General features: G+C 37.8%; 1 protein-coding gene across 3 annotated transcripts; it reads left to right on the top strand.

The window, feature by feature from the left end:
- Positions 1-1731: 1731 nt before the first annotated feature.
- On the top strand, positions 1732-27701 carry ccdc187 (coiled-coil domain containing 187). 3 transcript variants are annotated; one of them, XM_020929787.2, is made up of 13 exons: positions 1732-1914; positions 2699-2789; positions 10541-10603; positions 11036-11174; positions 11881-11971; positions 18587-18644; positions 19168-20367; positions 20743-20846; positions 21744-21818; positions 21910-22035; positions 25582-25676; positions 26202-26296; positions 26866-27701. In XM_020929787.2, exons 2-13 carry the CDS (start codon positions 2741-2743, stop codon positions 27003-27005), a joined length of 2235 nt encoding a protein of 744 aa, XP_020785446.2. In that variant the 5' UTR covers positions 1732-1914; positions 2699-2740; the 3' UTR covers positions 27006-27701. The 3 variants fall into 3 exon arrangements, with proteins under 3 accessions (XP_020785446.2, XP_020785445.2, XP_020785447.1); XM_020929786.2 differs by having other exon boundaries at positions 1732-2023; XM_020929788.2 differs by lacking the exon at positions 19168-20367 and having other exon boundaries at positions 1732-2023; positions 26866-27699.
- The last annotated feature ends 12 nt before the right edge of the window (positions 27702-27713 follow it).

Here is a 27713-nt window from a genome sequence, read left to right as displayed (position 1 = left end):
TTAAACTTCATACACCTTCACTAGAATAATTTGGACAATTTCAGCCCTATCTCTACTAAACAAAACACAAAAGGGAGCTTGAAAGGTTAACTTGAAAAGTAGCACATCATGACATCACAAGGTGGAACAGGACATTTTGATCTTTGGAGATGTAGACAGATTAATAATAAAACATTTAAACTTAACTTAATAAAATTTTTAAAAACTCAACTGTTCAAACGGGCATTCCCTCCATGATTCCCCCGATTTCTACTTTCTACTTTCTTCTTATTTGTTTGCAAAGCATCTTTGAGTGTCCAAAAAAGCGCTATATATAAGTCTGATGTATTATTATTATTATTGATAAAGGCTTACTCAAACATGTGTGAATGAAACAAAACACAACTCTGGGTTTGTTTTTGAGGGGGTATCAGCATTAGAGTTCATTTTGAAGAGTTAATTTAACATAATGTAGAACTTTTACGTAGCCTACCATATTGTGCATTAATTAATGCAATGTCCTTCCAATTACATTAACTTCAAATCATAAATCAGATCTTACATACAGTTAGGTTCATCATTACATTTTCTCTTTATTCAGTTGTTGTTTTTCCAAATAACTTTTGCTTTTACTTCAGTAGTTTCTTTCATCACAACTTTATACTTCTACTTGAGTATTAACATAAATCATTAGGCCTGTTTATTTTTCTCAATATTTAATTTTTAGTTTTATTTGAACAATTTACTTCTGTGGTTGATAATAGCCTAATTAATTTACCCTGGCATGTTAGATTACAAGTTGTGAAAATTGTTGTTTGTAATACTTTTATGAGACTTACTTTAGTGAACATGTATCCGTGGTGTACTGTAAGCGATACTAACATGCATTTTCAAGCATCCATGTGTTATCTCAAGAGAAAAGCACAAACAGCTGCAGATCGGACTTGGCATGTTGGACATTCTTTAGGTTCTGTGCTATGTGATCTGACAGGTCTGACTGGTGCAAGCACTCAGCAGAGGGCAGCATTACCCCTACAAATACCCTTTAACATTTGCTCTATTTTGCATTATAGACTTTTAAATGTCATAATTGTAGCCTAAGGTTATAGAGAACTGCAAGTGGACTTTTGTTTTCTTACAACAAGTGATCCCTATTGGGCTTTTCAGTTTGCTTTGCTGACCTAAGAAAAAACAGTGGACCTATATAGACTATATTTAAACAATGCAGATTGAGTTTAAAGCAAGAAAACTGCCTGAGTAAAGATTAATTATCAGTCATATATATTTCCTTTTTCTTGGCATATGTTTTCATCTTGTTTTACACTATAGTTGCCTATTGGTACCATCAGATAGACCTAATTTGGGACAACATACTGCATACACTGTTTATTCAGCTTGTTTTTCTTCCCTTTTATTTAATAACAGTTGGTTTCACAAAGAATCTATTTAGTGCACATACTGAGCATTTGGGCAGTCAAAGGAGGCATTCACAGTTTTTGGACAAAGAATTTCCATAATGTCATTCAGCCTACGCCACGTCTCAGCTTCAATTAATCTTATATTAGTCACACAATTCGTGCAACGCCGTTTTATAACTATGAAATGAGTTATTGTATTTCGTGTAAAAGGTTAATTTAAGTTTATTTAATATTAGATCATCGTTTTTGAGACTAGCGGACTGTGTAGAAACTTTGGAAGAGCGTATTGTGGAGAGGTTCCGTGAACGCAACCCGCCCACTCTGAACAGGAGCCGTGAAGAAGCGCAGGCTGTGGGCGAAGTTTGTCCACACGGGCTTCCCATCAACCCAACCACGGGGCTTTTGTTTCGCAGAGAACAACAGCAGCCCTAAACACCGCTTTTCTACCTCTTTTTACCTTTAATCGTGTCGTTTTTGTTCATCCAGAAACGCGTTCTGAAGAAGAGAAAGAAAAAAAGTAGGTGTGCGGCTCGGGGGACGCGTAAAGTTGACAGTTTGATGGTGTCAGGACTTGTTGAGTCGAGTAGTTTAAAGACAGCACTTCGCCTGGACTGGACTGGGAAAAGGTAGGCTACGAAACTGTTTTAGATGAAAAGAAAGCAATAATGTAGCAGCCAGCTTTCTTCAATGTAAATGACAATGGCTTGATAAATAACCATTACCAAACAATAGCTTAAACGTGGAAGGAAAAAACGCATACACACTTTTTGTCTGTGAATTTCTGTACGTGTTCTTTTGTGATTAGGTTTGGTGTGTTAACTTTTTTTTTTTTCCTTAAAGCTTTAAAAAGTATATATAAAAATGTCAGAAAGAGGGTTTCTTTGACTTGTGTCTACATATGTATTAACATTAGTCTATATGTCACAAATCTATCAAATCTTATATCTATCTATCTCATCTAATTTATGTTCACATCTATGTTCATATAGTATGAAAGTGGTTGTGCGTGCGTGAGTGATGATGGTGGTTGGAGAGGTCAATGGCGTAGACTGGCATCCATCAGTCTGCCCCAGAGCAGCTGTGGCTACAATAGTAGCATAACACCACAGGGTATGGAGTGAACGAATAATGCTCTGTAAAGTGTCTTTGTGTGTCGAGAAAAGCGATATATTAAACTGATGCTTTTTTTTTTTTATTGTGTCTCTCTATGTTAATACGTTCTTCCCTATTATTGTGCTGAATATTATGTGCTATAAGTGAGACATCTGCTTGATCACTGGACATGTCTTCTTTGTGGACAGTGTCCCTTGAGTCACCATGAGACACTGACAGCGCACACAACAATGGCAGAGGTGGAGATAGACCAGTCTCACTTACCCCGTGTTGAAGAAGGTAAGCCCACGCACGCGCTCACACCTTTGGCACCACTTTTGCCTCATAAAAAGTTAAGTACACTCCCATACCGCCCTGGGATACTGTGAAAGTGTTTCAGTGTGTGCTGTGTGAACATGTGCTTTTGTTTAGACCCGCCAAATGCAAGTCAGAGGTGAGGGTCAGCCATTCAAAAGCCAGAACAAGAAGCCAGAGATTTATTGAATAGTGGACAATGAAGTAGTGTTGGGTTATATTTGGTTCCTCGCAGTTTAAAGGGCTACTATATAACTTTTCTGATGTCCACCACTCATTACCACGGATATGACTTTGTCTGGGATTTTCCATCTTATTGCATTGAATTTATCTGTCTTGCAATCATTAATTTGTTGTTTTTATTTCTCAAAAATCATTGAAGAACATGCATGCATTGCCTGTTGTGAGCAGGCTTGCCTCTCTGAAGATCTGCTCTGTAACTTGGCCCAGTGGGTTCATTTGATTGTCTCTCTGGACATACTTATGCTCAATCATACTGTGGAACATTTTAGGCGAAGAGACCAGAAAAGTTGCAACTTGCTACTTTAACAAAACTGTAGTCGGTGTGCAACAATGTGCAAAACAAAATATAGAAAAATGCCCAGTTTTAGTTGTGCCCTTCTAATCTTATTCTGTGTGTACAGTACAGTTTTTCATTGCATGTTAATTGCTATGTAGTGTGAGCTGGTTGGAGACCGTTGACACATCCTTTCACACTGAACCAGAGCAGAGAATAGAAGTAGGTCTGGGCTGCTTGTCTATTATCAGCCTGGGCATAATTCAGCTGCACTGTTGTCTCCAAAACAAAGCGGGCCTTATGCTGCTCCGCCTTTGTATCTATTGGGATAACCGCACACAAACATAAAAGACCAATCTAGTTCTATAATGCCTATACACTAAGTACCTCATGTGTAACCCTTTACATCTGTCTACGTCTCCAAAGCTCAGAATGCTCTGTTCCACTGTGTGATATCATGAAGCGGTAGGTAGGCAATTCCAGGGCTAAAATTATCCCTAGTGATGCTGTATGGCGTTTAAAAACACAGTAGAGTACTTCCTGTATTAATGCATGACATCACAAGGTGGAACACAATGTTTTCCGTTTGATAAATTTACAGTCTAAATTTGCAGGGTTTGTGTGTTAAACATATGAATGAAACAAAACACAACTCCAGGTCTGTTTTTCATGAGGAAACCACATTATAACATAGGTCAGCATAATAGGGGTCCTTTAAAGTACAATCTTATAATCATCCCAATATCCTGACTAAGATTATACCAAACTAGGACTAAGTAAGATCAACAAAGCATGATATATGTCACATAAAACAGTTGTATAGTTCTTTTCTTCTCCAATTATGGACTCAAAGCACTAAACTGAGCTCTCTTTCATTCATACACAATTGCACACAGAAACTTGAGGTTAGGTCCGTGCCTGGCCTAGCATGCAACAAAGTTAGACTTAAACAAACTTTACCGTTTCACAAGGGAAATTACAAGGACACATAGCCCACAAATGCATAAATAGTTGTTATTAACAAAAAGTAAAGAAAGAGTAAGGTTTGTATTTAAAGTAGTAGCTGTACAAGGCAAAGCTTAAGATATCTGATATGCCTACTCTGAACTACAAAGGACTTCTGAGCACCACTAAGAGAACTCCCATACCACACAGATATTTGTACCATAGTTTGAGAACCATTTTTAGACTATGCCTTGTTCATTTGTAGCAGGATTCTCCGTCACATCCATCTTTATTAAGCATTTGTCCTACTTTGTCTCATGTGGGTTAGTTTTGCTTCTTGTTTTCAGTGTTTATGTAATGTTTCCTCTGGAGGCCTACTTCCCGTGCCCCTCTTCTCCAACACTTTCGTCTCACGTGAACCCCTAATCATGTCAACTTTCTTTGTTTTCTCTGCTCCTTATCAGTTCCTGTTTTTGCTCCTCTTATGTCCGTTCTTGATATAGCTCATGTGCTGAGGGAACGCTGCTCCCAGTAGAATTCCAACCCCCCTCCTCCCCCTCCTTCACCTATTCCTAATTTCAGCCTCTCCAATGAATCCACAACCCCATTACCCCATCACCTCCTTTTGCACTCCCTCCCCCCATAATGATGACAGTCCTGGCCCAGATCTGGTCCACAGCACAGTGCAGCAGACAAGCAGTGGATGGAGAAATATTTTTGGAGGAAAAAGCGGTGTGTAGGAGGCCAGAGCAGAGGAAGGAGGAGAGGGAACTGAAAGGGCCGAGCGAGTGTGGGTTGAATCAGCGAAAGGGCAGGTGTGGGAGAAAGAGGGAGTGAGGGGGAGAGAGGAGGAAAGGAGAGAGAAAAAAAAGAAGAGAGAGAGAAAAGGGCAGAGAGAGAGCAAGAAAGAGAGAGGAGATGGAAAAAAAAGGAGAGAGTGGGAGAAAGGGAGAGAGAGCAAATAGGAAAGACTGATAGAGAAAAGAGCAGAGGGAGAGAGAGAAAAAATGAGGGGGCAAGAGAAAAAAGGGCATAGAGAGAGAGTGAGAGGGCAAGGGGGGGTGAGAGAGGGAGAGAGGGAAGGGAATAATAGAGGAGGAGAGAGGGAAAGAGAGAAAGATTTGGTCTGAAAATAGAAAGCATGTCATTTTCTCCTCTGGCCTGTGTCTTTGTGTCTGTGTCTGCAGACTCCACAAGTGACTGAAGATTTAGCAGACTGCAGCGACTGTGCTTTCATGTTTTATTCCCCTGCACTTATGGGCTGCTTTTTATAATGCTGTGGGACGAGAGGCACAACGTCTGCAACTTCTTACAACTACCATTTGAAAAGTTTGTTACTATAATGCAGAATGAATGTGCTTAATATAGTAGAAACAATATTGCAATAAGAATGCATTTTTCATGTTCTTAAGCATACTTTTACTTTTAACTTTATGAGATGCACAGAATAAACTCTGGATTCCAAATAGATCTCACTGTATTCGTTATAGTAGTAGCAAACTGCAGTTAGTACTGGTAATAATGGTTCCAGCCGCAGCAGTAGTAATAAGTATTTTGGCCTCAGTGGCAAAGAGTAATTATAGGACTAATAGTACTGCCACTCAAAACAAGAGGGGAAAACAAATCTGGTTATTAAAGGTGCACACTGAAGCATTTCTGGTGCAGGGTCAGCTACCTATCTGTCTCCATGGGTGTGACTGCTTTGTCCGAAATGTTCCACAGTATGGGATTAAGTTATCTATTTTGCATTTAATCAATAGCATGTTTTTATTGCATGCATTCTTATCAGCGATGTTGCCTCTCCACAAATCTGACCTTTTAAATTGGACTCTAACTTGGCTTTGTAGTGTTACTTGCTTGTCTTCATGTTTAGAGCCATATTGTGGAACATTCTTGGCAAAAGAAACGCATCTCCATGGGCACAAGCTGATGGCAAACCATTCACCAGAAAAAGTTTTCCCTAAATAGTCCATCTTTAATGTTCACTGACCTTTTTGATCTTATGTAAAATGTGTAGCAACAATATGTTTACAGATTACTAAAGTTAACAGTTAAAGTTGTCTAACATTGAAAGTAGTTCTACGTGAGCCTTGTCGTAACTGTCAGCTCTCCCAGACTGAATAATGTTATTGTATTAGGGGTCACATGGGTCACTGTTTCCTGCCTTTCTACAGTCCCCTTCCCTCAAAGTCAAACATCACAGATAAGATCCAATCATGTTTTCACTTCTTATCTCCATGGTCAGGCTTCTTGTGTTCTTGACCTGAGCATCCAAATGACACATCCCATTTCTGCTGTCTGCTCTGAGCTGGTCGCTGAACATCCTCTTAAGAAACAGACTTTATGGGGTCCACCCTATGGCCTTTCTAAGCTGATTACATAGAGAGTCTGTCTTAAGTCTATGAAAACACTTCAGGCGTGTGTTTTACTGCTGGCCCTGAACGTCTCACACCCCAAACCTGTCTGGCAATAGTAATAGCAGTCTAGAAGTGTCCCTCCCCTTAGAGTCTATTGTGACAGTTGTGCTCCAAACAAGTTATCCCGCAATGTAGACACACCCACAACCACAGAACTTATTTCTCTTCTCCGTCACTGCTCTCACAGCTGGTCCATACAATTAAACCCTTTCTGGTGATATTACTTTTTCCTGTCAGATTAAGATTAAATTCAACCTGTTTTCTCTGACATAGGCCATAACCCGTGAGGCCAAATTGTCTATCCGTTTAGTGGTTTCAGGTTAAGCTCCTCGACAGGTGTAAGTGGCTGTGTGTCTGTGCTGTACAGAAGGCAAGCTTCTCTAATGATGTAAACAGTGAGAGCTGATGCCCCGTTGACTTAAAGTGACCCATGAACTTCAGGGCATCCTTCATTTTTGACAGTGGGGCCATGCCTAGATTAGCTTTAATTCTCTTGAAGAAAAGAAGGAAAATATTTGTCTGGTGGAAGGTCTGTCTGCTGCTCGTCTCTATGGGAATGCTTTTGCTTTCCCTGGAATGTTTCACAGTATGGCATTAAACATATCAATTACAGATGTGTTTTTTTTAATTATTAAAACGGGTGTTCTTACAGCGAGCAGGGTCACTTCTCCACAGATCTGACCTGTAATTTACCCTAGTGTTATTTTAAAGTGCACTATAAATCAAGTTTGGACAGTTTCCCTGCCATACTGTTTTGATAGCATACATACTTCTTTGTTAGGGTTATTATTCACTAAGGGCTGGTCAAATGCCCATGTACTAATTGGAACTTGTGACTAAATTGTAAGCATTATAGTTGTACTCACATCAGTGGGATACATTCTGACCATTCATGAAATGTTTTACTTTGCGGATCTACTAGTATATACGAATTCAGATTTGTATTGTATGCAGAGGAGATTTTTTTTTTGCCTCCATAGTCTAAAAATAATCTGAACAAAAAAATGGTCAAACTAATCACACTGTAAACAAATAGAGTTAACTTTGTATCTGTATCTGTATTTAGTCTTGTTTTTATCAGCAGAGCCAAAAATTCACGTTATTCTCCATATATTGTATTGAATAAAATATGATTCAAATATGAGTCACTTGTGTTAGTGTAGTCTCAGTAAAACTTGTGGGAAACACTGTTACACACTGAATAAAAAGATGGTTATTATCATGACTGCAGTATTGACAGTTATTTAGTATCAAACCTTTCCCAAGTTTAAAATGCGAGTATTGTGACAACACTAATCTACTATCAGAACTATAATCTCATAAACCTGTCATTATGAGCTACATGTGTCTTAATGTGTCGTCCTTCTCATTTAAAGCATGTGACACTAAAGACATGGACTTGCACTGTTGTTGTTTCAGAGGCATGCAGGCGCTCGGGGGAGGGATTAAAACCAGACAGATGATTTTAATTGGCTCTGCTCCTGTCCCGGGACCCAGGCTGTTCCCACTGCACCCAGCTCGCCCTAATCTCCTAAACACAGACCATTTCTCTGCCATTTCAACTCTCAAAAGGTAGTCATTTAGCCCGGCGTGAGAAAAGGGAAAGCTGACAGGAGTCCTTCCATGCACGCACCATTACTGTGGCCCTGTTTATATTCACTTGGAGAACTTGTGAGTTTGTTTGACAGGCTCCAAACAGAAACGGACTATGGTACATTGAAGTAGTCCGAACCATTAAACACTATTGTAAACACAGTGCAGACTTTGGAGGCAAAAGTGAAGCTAAGTAAGGTAATAGTTGTGATATGTGCTCTTACTGTTTTCAAAATGTCAGTGCTCAAACAAAATCTGCATACTGAGGGCACATCTAGACATCATCGAGACATCTTATAGAGTAGTGATTCCCAAATTTGGGCCCTAAAGAGTTCAAACTGGACAGCTTGATCTAGAATGAAGGAATGGTATGTTAAGTGCTTCTATACTGTATTTATACTGTCTAATGTCTTCTAGCGTCTACATCATTGTTATATTTTTCCTTCGGGACAGTAACTTCTCAGGTTGGAGAGGGATTTGGGGGTCACCAGCATATTACCTGAAAAAATAGAGGTCACAGAGAGAGAAAATGTGGGGGACTGCTTATAGCTTTATTAAGTATATGAAAATTGGTTTTATTAGTTGTTGTTTTTTTTGCTCGGCTCATTCTGATTGGTTTTAGAATGCATTCATTTAACTTAACTACAAGTTGTTATTGTAAGAACAATAATTGATGTTTTACTTTACAAATCAGACTGAAATAGTTATTATTCACTACTCCCTTTTTGTCCACTAAACCCCCGTGTTATGCCTGAAACATTTATGGACCATTATTCTTCTAAGATTCTCACTTGTCTGTTTAAGCTCTTGTTCTTCTCATGGTTTGCCAGCTTTTAAAGAATAACATTGGGATCCTTAAGCAGTGACATGAAAACTGATCTGTTTTATCATGGCGTCGCACAGCAGGTGGCTAGACTGGGGGATTATGGGATATTGAATGGTACCTTCTACTCAGAACGGCTTTACGGAGCTTTTAGTGAAATCTTCTGGATATAAGAGACATTTCACTCAGTGCTGCTGCATTGGCTCCATCTGCAGCGCTCTTAGCAAACCAACTTTGCATCTTCATTTGTTATTCAGAGAGTGTGTTTAGTGAGCAATCAACCGCACATACTGATTCCCTGTCTAATATATTTCTTCAAACTGCTCAACAATTTAGGAAAATATGTCATTGTGATTTTTCTGCATTGCAAATTGATTTTTTGAATTAAGATTCAGTTCACAGTGCATGCACTCACATTTTAGCATCTCCCAAGAGCATTCATGTTTGTGTTTAAACAGAAATAGTTATAGCTTATCTAATACGAGAATCACATGCGGTTCATGAACATATTTCTCGGGGGCCTAACAGAGTTGGCAGCTTGACATAGGACTGCAGTCAACAACAACAGAAGAGCCTTGGTTGACTAAAGACATGCCCTGTGCTTTGATTAATTGACTAAAAGTACATACAGAGAAGTACTTCTGCTCTATCTGCAATTGAAGTTCCTAACTGATAAATAGTTATTTTAATTAGATTTGAACTGCATATTTGTAAGCAATAAGGAAAATTAAACAGTCCAATCATCCTTCAAACTTCAAACTTCAAGTCACTCTATACTTTCTCCTTTCTGCTGTTCTGCATATAAATCCTATCTATAACTAAAAAATATTAAGCTAAAATAGTTAGTTGACCAACTCCTTTATTACTCACCTAAGACTCCACCAATGATTAATTGAATAAAGAACTAAAGAACTAAAGCCCTAGTTATTAGCATGTTGTGTCTGGCTGTCTGTTTTGATGTTTTTGATTCATTGCAATTATTTTTGCAGGCCTAGCTTAAAAGCACTTGTACCAGAATATGAAATCTGATCTCTGTCTTCCATAGCACTATAATATAGACATAATGTGCACGTTTAGATGACAGTTGTTCCATAGCCTCTTCCAGCACACTGCTGAGAGAACACTTCTAAATCGGGCCCTGTGTTTTTCTGGAGCTCAGCCGCCGTTCCAGTTTGGGGGTTTTATAGGTGCTGCTTATAAAATGTGTTTTTATGCCCTGGTGGACTACATACTGTTATAAGAGGTTCTTTGTCTCTTTTCATAAAACCCATCGATATAAATTCACTTTTGTCTTGTTCATGAGTGTCTTGTTGACCATTTAAGTTTTCTTTTCAAATCGTACCACAGCCGTCACATCCAAAAGTTGTTAAAGTTTATGTTAATTAAAACATGCTGTAGTTGTTTGTATGTTGTGCTGAAGTAGTGCTTTTTGTGTTTTCAGTGCGTCAGAACTTCGCTGTGTTAGAGGATGGAGTCTTGGCACACAGCCTACAGGAGCAGGAGAGTAAGTACAGCAATATCAGAAAATAAAATATTCAATCGATTACTTATCTGGATCTAAATTGAAATCATTAATATTAGAAACGTTTTTATACACTGTTTGGATAAGTTAACCTGTAGAGGAAGAACACACCTACTATCATTTATAAGTAATGTATTTTTATGTTTTTATAGCCTTTATAGATTAGATGAGTGGCTTTGCTCCAGCTGCCCATATGCCCATATCATTTAGAAGTACAGTTAGTTTTTTATGACACACTTTTTGTAATTGATTGGTGCAGTAATGGGAGGATGGGCATTCAGTTACTTGCAGAGCTTTATCTCTTTTTAGAATCAGATTTGTTGTGGGTGCGATTGGGAATGTTGCCCAAACTGCCTTTTTTTGCAATAACTCTATATATTTTCTAATAAAATTATTACTTTTTTTTTTCCTTAGTTGAGCATTACTACATGACAAACATCCAAAAGAATCAGCTGGTGCAAAATGACATCCGTGTGGCAAAGAGACTTCAGGATGAGGAGGAGGAGCAGAGAGCACAGTACAGCGCCCTCCTCAGGCAGACTTCAAGACAAATGTACGTTTTATCAGCAAAATCAACCTTATAATTCAAATTATCAAGAAATTATGAAGAGAATGTAACACACAAAAAACATACAGTATTTCATGTGGCAAAGTTGAGACATTTTCTACTTTATTGAAAAACAATTTGTATTTTTTAAGATAAGATAATCCTTTATTTTAGTGTAATCAAGGCCAATTTTAAGTGGTAATACAAAACCTAAAGAGACACTTAAGCTATACAATTTTGGAAAAATATCTTTTACAATTTTTCTGACAAGCATTGTGATTACAATTCGATTTGCAATTTATGTTGAGATAGCAGCTTTCTGTTCAAAGTTCACATTCGAAAGAAGGAGCATAAACAGAGGTCAGAATTACAAGGTTAACCATTTTTTCTTACATATTAAGAAAGGATATTTTAGTTTGCAGAGAAATGTGTTACTTACACGATTGCAATCTTTTCAATTTGTTCATTGCAAATATTCAAATTGCAATTTCAGTTTGTTTGAGATTAGTCTTGCAGCCCTAATTCTTACCTTTTGGGATATATTGCATTATGGATTTACTTTCTTGTGCTCTGTAGTAAGTAAAGTCATAGTTTTCACAGATATATGTTCCTGCCTGTTTACATATATCTTTTTTGGGATATGTTGGGCTCTGCGTGCTCTATAGTAAGTAAAATAGTAGTTTCCACTGATATATGTTCTTGTCTGTTGCAGGGAGGAGCGGGACTTTGAGTACGCCCGTGTGATCCAGGAGGAGATCCAGAGGAGAGCTGAGGAGGCGCGGCGCAGAGAGATGGACGATGAGGTGAATACTAATCTTTCACCTAAAACTAATCAATGTCATTCTATTGGTTGCCAAGGTTGTAAAGCTCCATTCTGAAAGATTTAGGCCTGTAAAAACACAAGTCCTCTCCCCTGGGTGTCAAGTGTCGGCCAATAAATAGAGCAGAGTAATGTGCTCAATGAACTAGTACAAGGATGTGTCAATGAAAAGCAATTAAAGCCCCCGGCAAGTGCTGTTTTCTTAATAGAGATTATACTAGTGGTTAGAATCAAAATGTCGCCCTGAGCAAAGTATGTCATTGTGCGCATAGGAGTAGAAACTAGCACAGAACTTCGAGATGTTGATGGTATGGTGGCATAGTAGTCAGTGCTTCTTCCTCACAACTAGAAGGTCCCTAGTTAAATTCATGGACCATGTGAAGTTTTGAATGTTCTCCCTTTTTCTACCAAAAAAATATGTACTTTAGGGTTGCCTCAGAGTCCAGTGCTTCCCAGGAAAATGATTGATTTGAATTATGGCTGGATAATATGTATTTTTCTCATATTTATGTTTTTATTTGATTAAAATTTTACCTTATTAAAAACAGGTAAAATTATTTTTCAGAACTTATTTTATGATCGTAACCAGAGGGATCAGTTTCATTTAACACAAAAAAAAAAGTCAAATGTAAGTTGGATCTCAAGTCCAAAACGCACACTTGTACTGACAGAGAATTGACTGTAGAGCTCATCATTGACTTGAAATTATTTGATTTTGATTTGATTAAAATTTAATTACATTCACATCCCCAATCTGAATCATAATGGAACTTGCATGATTGAAGGAAAGTAAAAATGAGAAATTATTACTTAAATTATATCAACTTATTCAGATATAACAGAACTATTTTCCCTTTTCTACTGATCAATTTACAAAAAGAAGCCATATAAAAAAAATTGAGGTGGGACTTGATTTTTAAAAATTAGTAATTAATAATAGGCTTTGTAATTAATTAATCTCAGTTAACTGTTTAACAGTATTTGGGATGACACCTCAGACCAACAGTTCCAGCAGGTTCTGTGCTCTCTGTCACATGTTTTGCATTTAAATGGTGTCGTAGGACTGAGGTGCTTCTGTAATATGCAAACACTTTTCTGCATAGTCCGGAATAAAGTACGCCTTTGTCAATACTTCCATCGGGTCATTTTTTGGATAGAAATTTACCATCCAGCAAACCCAGAGCACTTTCACGCTCCATTGTTCGGAACTGTGTGCATCAGTATAATTGGCGTAAAACAATATGGTGCACAGACAAACATTTCGCATGCAAGCTGCGAGAAAATGCGTTAATATTTTTAATGCAGTTTTCTTTGTAATTAATCGTAATTAACGCTTTAATGTCCCATAAAAAATTTTTTTTTAAAAATTTGTATCCATCTGTCGTACAATAAATTGTCAAGACTTTGTGATAGTGCTGTCCATTCCAGTCTACTACAGTCCAGTCTAGCTTTGCTTCCGCTGTAGGGAGTATTATACCTCAGATGACATAAACCAAGATGACCAAGGACTGAGCTGTCAGTGAGAGCCCTACATACAGCACTTTTAACACCATCCCCCAAAATAAAACAGTTGTTCAAGTTTTATATTTTGTTAAAGCAATCTGGTCGAGCTATACGAACTCAAACCAAATGTCCTATTATCATTTACTGACCATAACGTTTTGCACCATTAAACTTTTGGCAGAAATAATTGGAAACCCCAAGTAAAAAGCCAATGGCCTTTATAAAAACAGAGTACATTATCCTTGTTACGATTCTACAAACTGCAGAAGCCTGAGAGATCACTATGAGAGCTGATCACTGGACATGGCTCCAGGGAGACACATGTTTCATTATGTTTGTGTTGGAGGTGATCAGGACTGGAGGTGTTGACTGCACTATTAGACCCAAGAGCTGATTTGGTTTTCACTGCTGCTTCATAAGAGGCCTGTCGAGAACCAGCTAATGCACAAACAGTCCACTTAAACTAATGGCTATATTTCCAACAACACAGAAGAGGTTTTGTGCTTGTGTCACCACTATGTGTTGTTATCAGCATTAGCGCTACATGATAGTGTTAAAAAAAAGTCAAATTGCAGGATTCTGTTCATCGTGCATATTTTTAACACCTAGGAGGAGTTTGAAATGCTGAACGAATAAAAGAATTCTCCACATTTTACAACATGTTCCTTAAACTACATCTAGATTCTAAACTCCAGAGTGTTTTTTACAATAAACAGAATATATTGGCTGATTTTGTTACTTAAATGGCCCATATTATACTATTTTCTGATTTCCTCATCAAAAACATACGTGGATTTATGTTCAGACAAACCCTGCATATTTAGGATAGAAAAGACCCCACGGGTAATACAGGAAGTACTCAACTGTGTTTTAAATCATTTGGATAATATCAAATCTGATATTGTCTATCTCTACTGATGAAGAGGTAAAAGGTAGCTGCAAACTACTGCTTCATGACCTCATGAGATGAAACAGAACATTTTGAGCTTTGTAGATGAAGACAGACTAATAATAATAAAGGGTTACTCAAACACGTGTGAATGAAACAAAACACAACTCTAGGTATGTTTTGAGGAGGTAACATAACATGACTAAAATAGTCAATTTTGAGTAATAAAAAATTACAGCTTTTGTGATCTAAAATTAAATTGTAATTTATTGTGCAGAATTTAGTGATTATTGCATACCATTCTAGCTGATTTGCGAACAAAGCAAGTCTTAGCTCATCTTAAATGTTAAACAGATGGTCATGGTCCATAAATTATAATTATACAACTGTCATTTCTATGTCTATACTGAGCACAGTTGGAGAAGCAGCATCAAATTCCTTGCTCTGTTTTGATTTCACAGCTCTATCACAATTGGCAGCACATGTTTTCCATCTTGTCAGCTCATACACCACTTTTACAACATGTATTTCTTATTGCAGATTTTAATGACTTTGGTGTAAGCTATAGGGGTAAAATAAATGACAGGGCTAAGCTTTGGAGGACGAGAGTGTTTGGACAAAAACAACTGTAGCTAAGAGCGTTCCCAGCTGGCAGTCAGAGCATAATATTTTCCTCTGGCTGCTAGTTTAGTTTCCTCTCTCTCTTTAGAAGGACACCCTTATGGTTTGGAGGAAGTGAGGTCACAGGGCTGTGGGGTTCATTCATCACAAAAGGGTGCTGTTTTGGGAGAGAAGGTCAGGAAAAGGCCTTTAACTTCAATTTAAAAACATCTCAGACAATAAAAAATGTAAGTAAAAACAGAAATGTATTGTAAGCAAACCTTATATATAAAAAAGTAATAATAGCATAATTAATTCATTGAAGAACATAAGATCCTATAGCTGTGTCACTACCTCTTGTCAGATTGATTGTATTTACTTTTCACTTTCAACTTTACCAATTTATAGTGAAAATATGAATATTATGACTATTAATCAGGTATAGAAAATGTATAATTTGCATCATTCTGTTCATGATACAATATTATGATGATTATGATACAATCTGCAAAGTTTATTGAGTGCATACAAGGATAAACTAGCACAGAACCTCAAGATGTTGACAGTACGGTGGTGTAGTGTGGTGGTTTGAATGTTCTTCCTTTTTCTACCACTAAAAACAAGCACTAAAGAGTTGCATCAAGGGCCAGTGCTTTCCCGAAAAATGGTTAAAAGTTCCATATTATGCTATTTTATGATCTGTTATGTTGTTTCCTCATCAAAACCATTACGTTGTTTTGTTTCATTCACACATTTAACAAACAAACCCTGCATATTTAGGCTGAGTACTTCTTTCAAACAGAAAATACTCCAGTGCTCCATTGTGTTTTTAAACTCCATACACCTTCACTAGAATCATTTGGATAATTTCATACCTGCACTGCCAGTCTCTACTGAACAAAAGGTAAAAGGTAGTGGTTAACTTGAAAACTAACATGACATCATAAGCTAATTTTGAGCTTAATAAAGAGTTGCTCAAAAAAGGTGTGAATGAAACAATACACAGCTCAATTTATGTTTTTGAGGAGATCACGACATTCTAACATTGCTTAAAGCTCACAATAATCCATTTGTGTAATACAGAACCTTTAAGACATCTGATGCACTAAGGACAAACAATAAAATAATTTAAATAATGAATACAAATAATTAAAATGCATAAGGACAAATGGAGAGGGGCACCGGTGTTTTGCCCATGCCTACTATAGTTTCCCACTCTTATTATGATTCGAACTTTTAAGTAACTTCTAATCATGTCTTACATAAACATGCGAGTTACTTCTCATGTCTGTTTAATTCCCATTTGAGACCAATCATTTTGTTTTGTCAATGTTGATGTAGCAGCAGATGAAAGCACTCACGGCTCTGGCTTGCCTTACCTTTCCTATTGACTGCAGATCAGTAGAGTTGATTAAATATGGGCCTCCCTGTAGGTCGTGTCTTTAATTAAGGAGCAGAAGGCACCAGGCTGAGCAGGTGGAAATGCCAGCTCCCGTGGCACTGACGCCAACCTGCCACGGCGAGCTGCTAATTGTCTGCACTGATGTTGGAGAAACAGCTGACGCCAAACTCTGATTAGGACCAGGCAAGAGCTGTGTTAGCGCTTTGTTATGATGAATGTTGTGAATGTTGTCCATAGAGAGTCTTCACAACATACTAATGTGAAAAATTTACCGCTTTGAATGGGAAAAAAAAATCCTAAATGTGAAGTCCTGTCACAACAACAAAGTATTACGTGTGATCTATGTAGTGTAGAGCATTGCTACAGAAAATACCGTCACAATAGTAATGCCTAATTTATGTCACTGGTACGGTAATCTGAAAGTTATCATCTATCACCATGATTAGTTGTTTAGATCGTGAAAGGCCCTTTTAATTTGAGATTTTAAAGGTCCTTTATTACACAAAATTGGATCTTGTAAGTTTTAAGCCATGATGGAATGCTGTTACCGCCCCAAAAACATACCTGGAGTTGTGTTTGTTTCATTCACACATTTGGGAAATCTGTTATTAGTCTCTACATCTCCAAAGCTCAAAATGTTCTGTTTTACCTTGAGATGTCATGAAGTAGTAGTTTTCAAGTTAAGCTACCTTTTTATGTTTTGTCCAGTGGCAATTTCACGGCTGAAATGATCTGAATGATTCTAGTGAAATTGAATGGAGTTTAATATGGACTCTCTTGCTATTTTTGACGCAGATAACGGTAAAGCCGCTTGAGGTCATGCTAACGGTATAATTACAGACAAAATAGGTTATTCTTATTAAAGTTTTCTTTGATTACCAAATTAGTTGTTAACATTATATAATATATATTATATTAATCAATTGACAACAGGCCTACTATTATCCCAGCTTTTAATCTTTATGTTTTAGCATATTTATGTTGGATTTACATAATATTGTCTTAACATTGTTATTGATATAGTCCCAAAAATATCTAGGTAGATGTAGTGCTAACTTTATTTAATTTATTTATAATGCTTTGTGATTCATGTTTATGCAAAGTATAAATGTTGAGGGGTAATGAGTTTGAGCAATAATAATTTGGAAGTTATAGTTTAAGTAATTTCAGAGCACAACCCAACTTTAAAGAGACCTGTAATTATCATGGTGCTGTAGTTTCCAGAGCAGGACAGTGGCATGTTAAGGAGCTGCCACATTCCCTGGTGACAAGGTGCTAACTCAGTTGTGGAGAATGAGCCTGTCCACATTTCCATTACCTCAGGCCTCACACAGTTTATCAGATCTTTTATTTCGTCCACTCATGCCTTGATGTTATTTCCTTTTTTTTTTTTTTACAAAATGTTTCTAAAAATTCCACCTGTTGCTTCTTTAGCCATAGTGCAGTTATATAACAGCTTTTCTTTGGAATGGCACTGATGGGTTTAAAAATAGCTGCATCAGATTTGTTATGATCATTATCCACTAATAATCTTCACTGGATCTTTTGCTGAACTTTCCTGGAAAAGTTTGACAAAGTTTTCAGTTTTTCACACACCATCGAATGCAGTAAACAGTAACATAATGATCTAGTCATGCAAGTTAAATTCATATTCAGTATTCACCTTGTAGCTTGTTTAATTAATCTGTCACTAATTTCTCAAACATTGTCAGGCTGTCATTGCTCTTTATCTGCCTTTTTATTTCTGTGCTATACTGCCATCTTCTGACAACAATTTAAAATGAAATCAGAACTGCGTTTTGGTTTCTAACCTATGGATTTCAAGTGTAACTGATTAATCAATAATTGAATGACTTACTCAATCAAATCAAAAGAACTCAAAATGATAAATCCTACTGACAGTTTAAGTATGCAAAGAGAAGTACTTTCGTAAATTCATTCTATAGCCTATACCAAAAAAAGTAAACCTAAACACAAAGTTTCTTGTCTCATTAATGTTTCAGTTTCACTCAGAAAGTTGGATTTCATAGTGACTCACGTACTAGAGGACTCGTAATCTATTAGACAGTGTGAAAGTGAATGAAGGATTTCACTGTTTCACTTGTCATGGTGTGATTAATCATGCATAATTCCTCTTCACGCTAATATGTGATATTGTGACATTCCCACTGTAGTTAAATCTATGTACTTTTGTGTCTTTACAGGAGTTGGCCAAACAGATACAGGAAGAGGAGGAGGAGAGGATCAGGAGGACCAGAGAAGGTACAATATTGAAACGTCTACATTAACGTATTTGGATGAGAATAATCTGTTGACTCTCTTAAAATAAACACTCTAAAACAGAGCACTGATACTAAAACTTGTCTCAGAACTGGACTCAAGAATTGATATTTGTAAATGCATGTTGCTGTTGGTAAATGCTTGTCACTGTAATATTATGCACGAGATACAGTCATGGCACAAATCAGCTTGCCTTTTATAGTTTCAGCTAAGTCAGGTTTTTATGATCAGATTGTGTTAAAATAAATGTCAGATTAAAGTGTGTAACAGAGCCTCAGACAGAGCAGGGCCTATAGTTAAACATCAGCTGCACAGTGCCAATACCACACGAAAAAATATTCCCTAATACCTACAGTCTTTTTCTTTGAGTTTGTGTCTTTATGGCAGACAACAAATACTTGGTTAGTATTTGTTGACTCAGCCTTTTGTACTAACTCAGAATGTATGCACTAACATTAACAGCCTTGGCTCCTGCTCTTGTGTTGCATGTTCGGCTTGACTGTAGCCAGCAGCAGTGGTTCTGAGGAGCAGTACTCTCCCTTCTCCAGCAGAGGGCAGCGTTCTACCTCTGACTACAGCTCCTCACACTTTAACAGCCCTCAGGCAGGAACCCCCAGGGGACACAGAACAAATGCACGTTTACGGTCAAGTGAAGGACATTCATTTAGAGATCCAAGAGAGCGATTTTTGAGCGAAGAATCAGACGGATCAGATACAGTTTTCTCCGAACGTTCTTCTGTCAGGTCCAAAACTGTGCCTTCTCAATGCCAACGCCAGCTACGAGACAGGAACTGTAGAAGTCTAATGTCTCATACAAGCTTTCCTGAACACTATAATGACTATGAAAGGGAGCACTTAGACGAAGACTATAATGAAAATGGTTATGATGAAAGGAGCAGACCACGGAATCACGCTATAGAAAGGGATTCTAGACAAGAACGTGATGGTTGGCATAGAAACCAGGATCTACAGACTGAACTGGAAGAGGTGAGGGAAAGGAGATGTAAGCGAACTGAATCAGTGAGGCTCCCGGACAGGCGTAGACAAAGTTTTCGGGAGGCAGCCAAAACATGGGCGTACAAGGACAATCCTGATAAACATGTGCGATTTCGTGATGAATCCGCGAAATCGCACAGGTCTCAGGACGGGCACCAAGAAGTGTGGGAGATGTTGGGGCAGGTGCTTAGAGAGAGGGGCGTCCCAGTAAGGATGGGTGACAACGGGGTGCCTCTTCAAATAGGAGCATCGCAAAGGAGGGAGAGGAGAGACAGCCACTGTCTTTACGGGAGCGAAGCATCCTGCAGTGACACCCAACCACATCACAGGGCTTTTCAAAGGGCTGTCACCGTGAGACACAGTTTCCATGGAGATATCCGCGAGAGGAGACGCAAAAGCTTCAACCGGGAGCAAACCCAAGGCCAGCACTGTGAACCTGTACAGCTGGACAGAGAAATCAGAAGAAGAGAGTCGAATTTGAGCAGGGAAAGACAAGGAAGTAGAAGATGGAAGGAGCATAAATATGTAAGGAATGATGAAAGCAATGGAAACGAATACCGGATCACAAGGACTACAAGTGAGAGGAGGCCAGTGCATAACAATGTACACAGGAGTGCAGAGGAGGAGCGACCGGACAGGAGAGCCCCAAATAGGAGCCAAAGCCTGAGCAGCAGCAGGGCTTTGAGGTCCAGACACACGCCCCCCACAGGTAACAGGTGGAACTGCAGCCACCTCTCATCTGCAAATGGTAGCCTCTTCTCTGTGTGAAACCACTCCTTTTAATCAACATCTGATCCCCTGAATGGTCTCTAGTGGTGCTCTGGGGCTTTCTGTTTCATAAATCTAATTCAAATGGACTTGAAAAGACTCTTTAGTGTGTGCTTTCATTTCCTGTTTCAACTCTGATAATGAATACCGGAATGTGAAACCAAACAAATGGTACAACCTCTTACAATGAATGTGATTCTCAACTATTAACTGTTGTTTCAGTACTTTTTTCTCCCCAAGAGTGTGGTTATGGGATTCTATTGTAGCATATATTGTCATTCTTGCCTTGACTCACTTGTGTTCTGTTTTTGCTCAGAGCGAGACCGGACGAGCCTGGAGCTGGGGGAACTGCAGCAGGTTCTTCATGATGAGGAATTAGCCCGAAAACTTCAGGAGGAAGAGGAGAGAGTGCTGAGCAGGGTAAGCATTTTTATGTATTTTTATATACGCTATAAATAAGCAACACGTGTTTATATAGACCACATTTATTTATTATTTTGTAGGATGTATTTCGTGTATTTTTATTAGAAATTGAATGTCCCCATTGCATTTATATATCTAAGAAGGATTAATTAATTATCCATTGATAGAATTTTAAAACATGTTTCTGGTATTTAATTCTACTTTATAGGTGCATTGTGGCTTTTCATGAGATGTTGCTTTGTCTGGAATGTTCCACAGTATGGCATTAAACCTTTCTATTTTCACAGAGCCCAAACTAAATTACAGGTCATATCTGTGACAGAGCGTCTGTTTTTCTTTCATTATTTTCTATTCATTATAGAGGGTGGCCCAAAAAAACTGACATCATTTTGCAGGCCAATCATTTTGGCAGCTCTTTGGGAGTGAACGGCATGGCTAAACCTGAAACCAGAACAAAATAAAACATTAAATATAAAATCTGTTGCTATAGATTCTGTGAAATTTTGAGGTAATTTCAGCAAGAATTGCCAAAATCATTGGCCTGCAAAATTATGTCAGTTTTTTGGGACACCCTGTATTTTTGAGCTATAAAGCCATCTATAATTTAATAAATGTAAGGTAATATAAGTATTTCATACTTTCCAGGCAGAGCATATTATAGACAAATCCATAGAAACATCAGGTGACAGACCCCCAACCAAAGAGTTACATAGAGCACCTTTAAGATATTATGTAATCCACTGAAATGTGTAGTATTTATGTTCTGCTATGCACTGTATCATAAGTAGGGTTGTGTGATATAACTTAAATTTCTTCTTCACGTTTACTTCTTCAAATTATCCTGATCTCCAAATTCTTTTTGCTTTCTTAATTAAGTGCTGTTCATTCCCACAGAACCCCGGGCCTTCACCTCATAATAACTCCAACCCGGATGGAGACTTCAAAGTTGCCCAAGTTGCACAAGACGAGGTACAAAGAAGTACAAGAGCTGTTGTATTAAGCCTGTGTGTTTTTTGTATTGTCATAAACCATTAATTTCTTGACTGCTTCTTGCCTCTAGGAAATTGCACGCTACATACAGAAACAGGAAATCAAATCAAAGCACCGATCTCGTGAGCTAGAAGGACCTGTGTCGTGGCGAGAACACAGAGCTATGATGCGTCAGCATGACAGAAGGGCAAGAGAGGTAATCAGTTACCCTAAGTACTACTAATATGATGTGTACGAGGATGTGTGGTTATAGTAGGCTTGCGGTTGGGCTTATGAGCAGTTTTTCCATCTGTATAGTAAAGTAATTAAAGGAACCAGGTCAAATCTAGTTCAATGGTGTGTTTCTTAAAATAACATGCAAATAAATATAAATAGTGCAAAAATATTATGCTGCAGTGTTGTATGCCATAAATGTTATTGCAAGAAAATACATACAGTACCCTCCAAAAGTACTGGAACAGCAAGGCAAATTCTCTTATTTTTGTTGTTCACTGAAGACATTTGGGTTCAAGATCAAAAGATGAGCATGAGACAAGAGGTCAGAATGTCAGCTTTTATTCCTTGGTATTTACATCTAGATGTGTTAAATAGTTCAGGACATACCAACCTTTGTTTAAACCCACCCATTTTTCAAGTGAGCAAAAATATTGGAACATGTGACTGACAGGCGTTTCCAGGTGTTTCCAGGTGTTGCCTTTTAAAGTTGACTGTCCAAGCATTAAATAGTTCTGCATGAATACTAGTCTACTTGTTGGCTGCAAGGCTGCATTTATTATTAAAGAGCATAAACCAAAATGAAGTCCAGTGAGCTGTCTATGGGAGAAAAGGAAGCCATTTTGAAACTGAGAAAGAAGGAAAATCAATCAGAGCCATTGGACAAACATTGGACATAGCAAGCACCACAGATGTCGAACAGGTCGGCCATGGAAAACAACAATAGTTGATGACAGAAATATTGTGGGAGCTGTGAAGAAAAACCCCACAACAAATCACCAACGACCTCCACAGGGCGGGTGGAGGTATCACAATCCACTGTTCAAAGAAGACTCCGAGAGCAGAAGTATAGAGGCCATACCACAAGATACAAACCACTCATCAGCACTAATTGTAATGCCAGACTGGAATTTGCAAAGAAGTACAGAGATTAGCCGCAAAAGTTCTGGAACACAATCCTATGGACTGATGAGACCAAGATTAATCTCTACCAAAGTGATGGAAAGGCCAAAGTGTGGAGGAAGAAAGGAACTGCTTATAATCCGAAGCATACAAGCTCATCTGTGAAGCGTGGTGGAGGTAATGCCATGGCTTTGGCATGCGTTGCCCCTTCTGGAACAGGCTCATTAATTTGATGATGTAACTGATGATGGTAGCAACAGTATGTATTCAGAAGTGTACAGAAATATTGTATCTGCCAACGTATGGAAAAATGCATCCAAACTTATTGGGAGGAATTTGATCATGCAGCAGGGCAATGACCCTAAGTACACTGCCAATAAAACAAAGGACTTCATCAGGGGAAAAAAGTGGAAGGTTTAGACTGACCAAGTCAGTCACCTGACCTTAACCCGATAGAACATGCATTTTACCTCCTGAAGGGAGAAATCCCACAAAACAAACAAGAACTGAAGAAAGTTGTGGTAAAAGCCTGGACTAGCATCACAAATGAAGAGTGCAACAGTTTGGTGATGATGATGGGTCACAGGCTTGAGGCAGTTATTGCAAGCAAGGGTTTTGCCACCAAATATTACATTTTATTTAGTTAAAGATTTTTTATTCCTTTACTTTTGGTCACCTAAAAATGCTGTGATGTAATACAAATGGTGATGTATCCTAAGTTGTTTAACACACCTAAATGTAAATACCAGGAAATTCTGAACTCTTGTCTCATACTCTTCTTTTGCTCTTCAGCCCAAATATCTTCAGTGAACAAAAATAATAAGGATAAGGGAATTTGCCTTGCTGTTCAAATACTTTTGGAGGGGACTGGATATTGCAACAAAAAAAGTTCTTCACCTGACTGAAACCTTTTTATATTTTCCTTATGATCCTACATTAAATTGGGTTGGTCTTGGTTTAGTTACAGTTTCGTTCTCATTACTAATAAATGGAGTTATACATTTTCAGTTTTAATTTTACTTATTGTGGCAAAAAAAGTTGTTGTAATACAAAACATAATGATCAAATATTGCATCTTTTCTCATGATACAGCCCTATGTATAATGCTTACAAACACCAGTTCATTTATTTGACATGAATTCAACTGATTCTTAACAGATTTGAAGGCACAGACAAAAGTAGCAAAGAGATTGAAGATATTTTTCTTTGAAAGTAGACTTGGTTCGATGGTTTATGCTGTCTAAAGATCTGTAGCGCTGCTGCGGATGTCAAGGAAATTTGATAAAATCTGATAAAATTATTATTCATTACCCAAATACACAACCCATGACACGTGAAATACTCAGAATAGTGAGATGGGGGCTAAAACTAGTCAATGATTTACTGATAAATTTGCATATGTCCTTTCAAACACTGTGCTGTACTGTCTGTGGTCTGGTTGTTGACAGAAGTGCACAACTGCGACTGGAATGTTGTGAGCCATTGAGGAAATTTATTATCGAGGGTATTGGTTCACATCCAGAGAGGAAACATCAACAGTGAGAAAGGATTAATAGTGAAAATAAGAGTCTTCTTTTGTTTGTCAAATGTGAAAGGATGACAATAGCGTAAATCAGGGGTGTCAAACTCATTTTGGTCTGAGGGCCGTATCCAACCTACTTTGATCCCAAATGGGCCCAATCAGAAAACTCATGGCATATATACCCCAAAAATAGCAATAAGTTCAAATATTTGTGCAGAGAAATGCAAATCTATTACAGAAATCTTTTTTAATTATTATTAAATAATAAAAAATATGATAATATCATGAACAACCTGAAACTTTAAGAAAAATACAATTTCAACACAATGTTTTAACATTAACCTGTATGCAAATAGGAATAAGTCAATTTTTCTTGGAAAATCCTGCACTTGGCATCCACTTTTCTCATTTTTGACATGGTGTCACGATCAACAGTCAGAACAATCGTCCTTTAAGAGCATTTGGAAAGAGGCAAGTCTTCATTTGTGCTGCTCTGGTGGGGAGTGGCTATGCACAGAGGCACTGGAGACGCTGCTATGCTAAGCGGCACAGAAAATTACCAATAGTTTAATAGAAAATATAATTAAAATATTTTAGTAGAAAATCAGCCGAGAGCCAGATTAAAGGTCTTGGAGGACCGGATCCGGCCCCTGGGCCGTATGTTTGGCACCCCGGTGTAATTCATCTGTTTGTGCAGATGTGTCGGCATGCGCTCTTACTTTTTAGCAAAGCTTCGTTAAACGTCACTCAGGTTTATAATAGAAACTGGTCAAATGATTAAAGTGGGCTTTCAAACAGAGCTGTTAAAGATTAAAGGGGAGAGTGAGGGGAAAGGAGGGGCGGGGTCTGGGTTTGGGAGTAAAAGAATAGTGTGATTGATCCAACAGGTATCCACTCTTCAAACTGCAGCCAAGTGTTCGTAATCTGAAACACATGACTGAAATCAGGGCAGTCAGTGGATTTAAAATTGCAGTAGGACACACTTGACAATTAAAACACAGTTTAGTGCAAAAAAGGTTGATTTAGTTTTTAGTTCAATTTTAAACAGAACATTTTCATAGAGATAAAATTCTCATATGTATTACTTTGTCGGTATTATTGTAGGTCCCTCGAGAAAGACTTGATTCTGAGGGTCTCCCTTCTCCCACTGAGGACTGCTCCCCCGAGGAGCAGCCGCACAGCCCAGTCTCCACACTGCAGTGAGTCTTTTTGCCTTATACACCATGAGACTGTCTCCCTGTATTGAATATGTGGTATTTTAAAGTATTCAAAAATACCTAATTATTAGTAGTTACAACAAGGCCTGTTATCCTGCCATATTTATTAAAATGTCCAAATTGCAATTAACAATTGTAAGTTATTAATTAATTCATTTTCACATGAAATCACAACATGTTATGCCCATAATGCCAAATACAAACTGGGTGAGACAAATGCTAGAAATCGATTTTATTTATGAAATTTTTGTTTTGGAAATACACAACAGTCAGTACAGTAATTGACTGTTGTTCCTTATCGTTGTGCCGTCATGACATTTTGAGAATCTGAAAACAATCATTTCTTATTTAACCCAACAAAAAAGCTGCATATTAACAACAGCAATTTCTTGTGTCCTTAAATCTATTCATATTAAACATTAAAAAGCACAAGCTCTCAAATACTGTATATTGTGATATAATCTGAAAATCAGCCAAAAATGTTGACTTCAAAATTTTATCTTTCAGAAATGCTTCACAGATCAGGAACATTGCAGAGGAGTTGGACCCAACATTTCAGGTTCGGAGGCCGGGCACAGAGAGCCTCGGGGCAGCACAAACCGGTAATGCACAAAACTATTTACAATAAACAATCAAAGAGGGATGTCGCAATATCTTTTTTTTTTGTTGTGACTCATAGAGAAGAAGCTTCACTATCTAATGATTACTTGCATTTACTCTGATCTGTGACATTGTTCAGTTTCTTTCACTTCTGTTATCTAATAGGTCATATTCCTGAAGGATGTGACCAACTTTATGTTATCAAACCTTCTGATAAAGTGAAGTTAAAGGTGTAACTGTCTGTCCTCTCCATAGAGGTTATTGTATTGCTTTGCCTGGAATGTTCCACAGTATGGCATTGTTTGCAATAAAGCAGCTGTGCCATATTGTGGAACATTCCAGAGAGATAAGCAGGTTTCTGCTTTTAATTTGACACAAGATCTGTACATTTAGGGCCACATTAATTTTGCTTCTAAAATTTGAGCATTTACAATTACATTGTGACCTGAATAATCACAATTGACCAAATAATCTTGACCATCTTCTACAGTGGAGCAACATTCAGATCTGTGTCCTGTGGGTCAAATGCAGAGGACAAATTCAATTCACCTATTCGTGTGCTTTTCTACAGGCTCCTGCTGTGTCCCACTTCCAGCTCAGCAGTCAGGTTTTCAGGAAGAGCCCACCTTTATCCCACCCACCAAAAGACAAGCGGAGAAATCCGTCCGACCTAAGTCCAAAGAGAAGAGGGAAAACTGCAAACAACAATAAATATTTGACACTGAATCCAGAAACATATAAATCAAAAATGATAGTTTTTCTGAGCTGTTAGCACTTTAGACCACAGGAACAAACTACATCATCTGTGTATTAGTCAACGCATGATTATGATTCAAAGGAGCAGACCTACATTAAGTAATGTAGGCCAAGTATTGTTTGATATTGTGTTTATTTAAGCATATTCAATATATTTGTTGCATTTATGTTGGATTCTTTTTTTAAGGCCTATTTTGTAATGGAAATTACTTTGATTCATTTATACATGTATTTTGTATGAGTATTTCCCATGAATGGCATGTGTCATCTATGCATTTTTCAAGAAATGAATGATATTAAATATGAATATTTAAATGCTGACAATCAAATGACGTGTTTGAACATTGTTCTATAAATAATACAGCATATTTACAAAACAGCTGTGTCATTAACGGGAAGTTTGACTCATTAAATGAACAATTAGTAAAGACGACTCACTAAAAAAGTACACTGAAGAGCTTTATAAGCGATGACTCATGTTGACAAAGGAGTCCACTGTACTTTAGAGTTTTTAGTAGTGTTCTACATGAGAAATAGTGGCCTGACGGTATTGTCAAAATGCTTTCAAGTTTTTCATATCTGATGGCATCGATTTGTACATTTTATATAAAGTATGCCCCTGCTTTGCTACCAAGTGCTGACTTACTGTTTTTTCACTTGACT

This window comes from Boleophthalmus pectinirostris, unplaced genomic scaffold (assembly GCF_026225935.1).
Source record: "Boleophthalmus pectinirostris isolate CB_2022bp ecotype Guang Dong unplaced genomic scaffold, ASM2622593v1 HiC_scaffold_8, whole genome shotgun sequence".
NCBI classification, from domain to species: domain Eukaryota; kingdom Metazoa; phylum Chordata; class Actinopteri; order Gobiiformes; family Gobiidae; genus Boleophthalmus; species Boleophthalmus pectinirostris.
The sequence above is the reverse complement of the archived record's forward strand: the minus strand, read 5'-3'. Positions and strand labels throughout refer to the sequence as shown.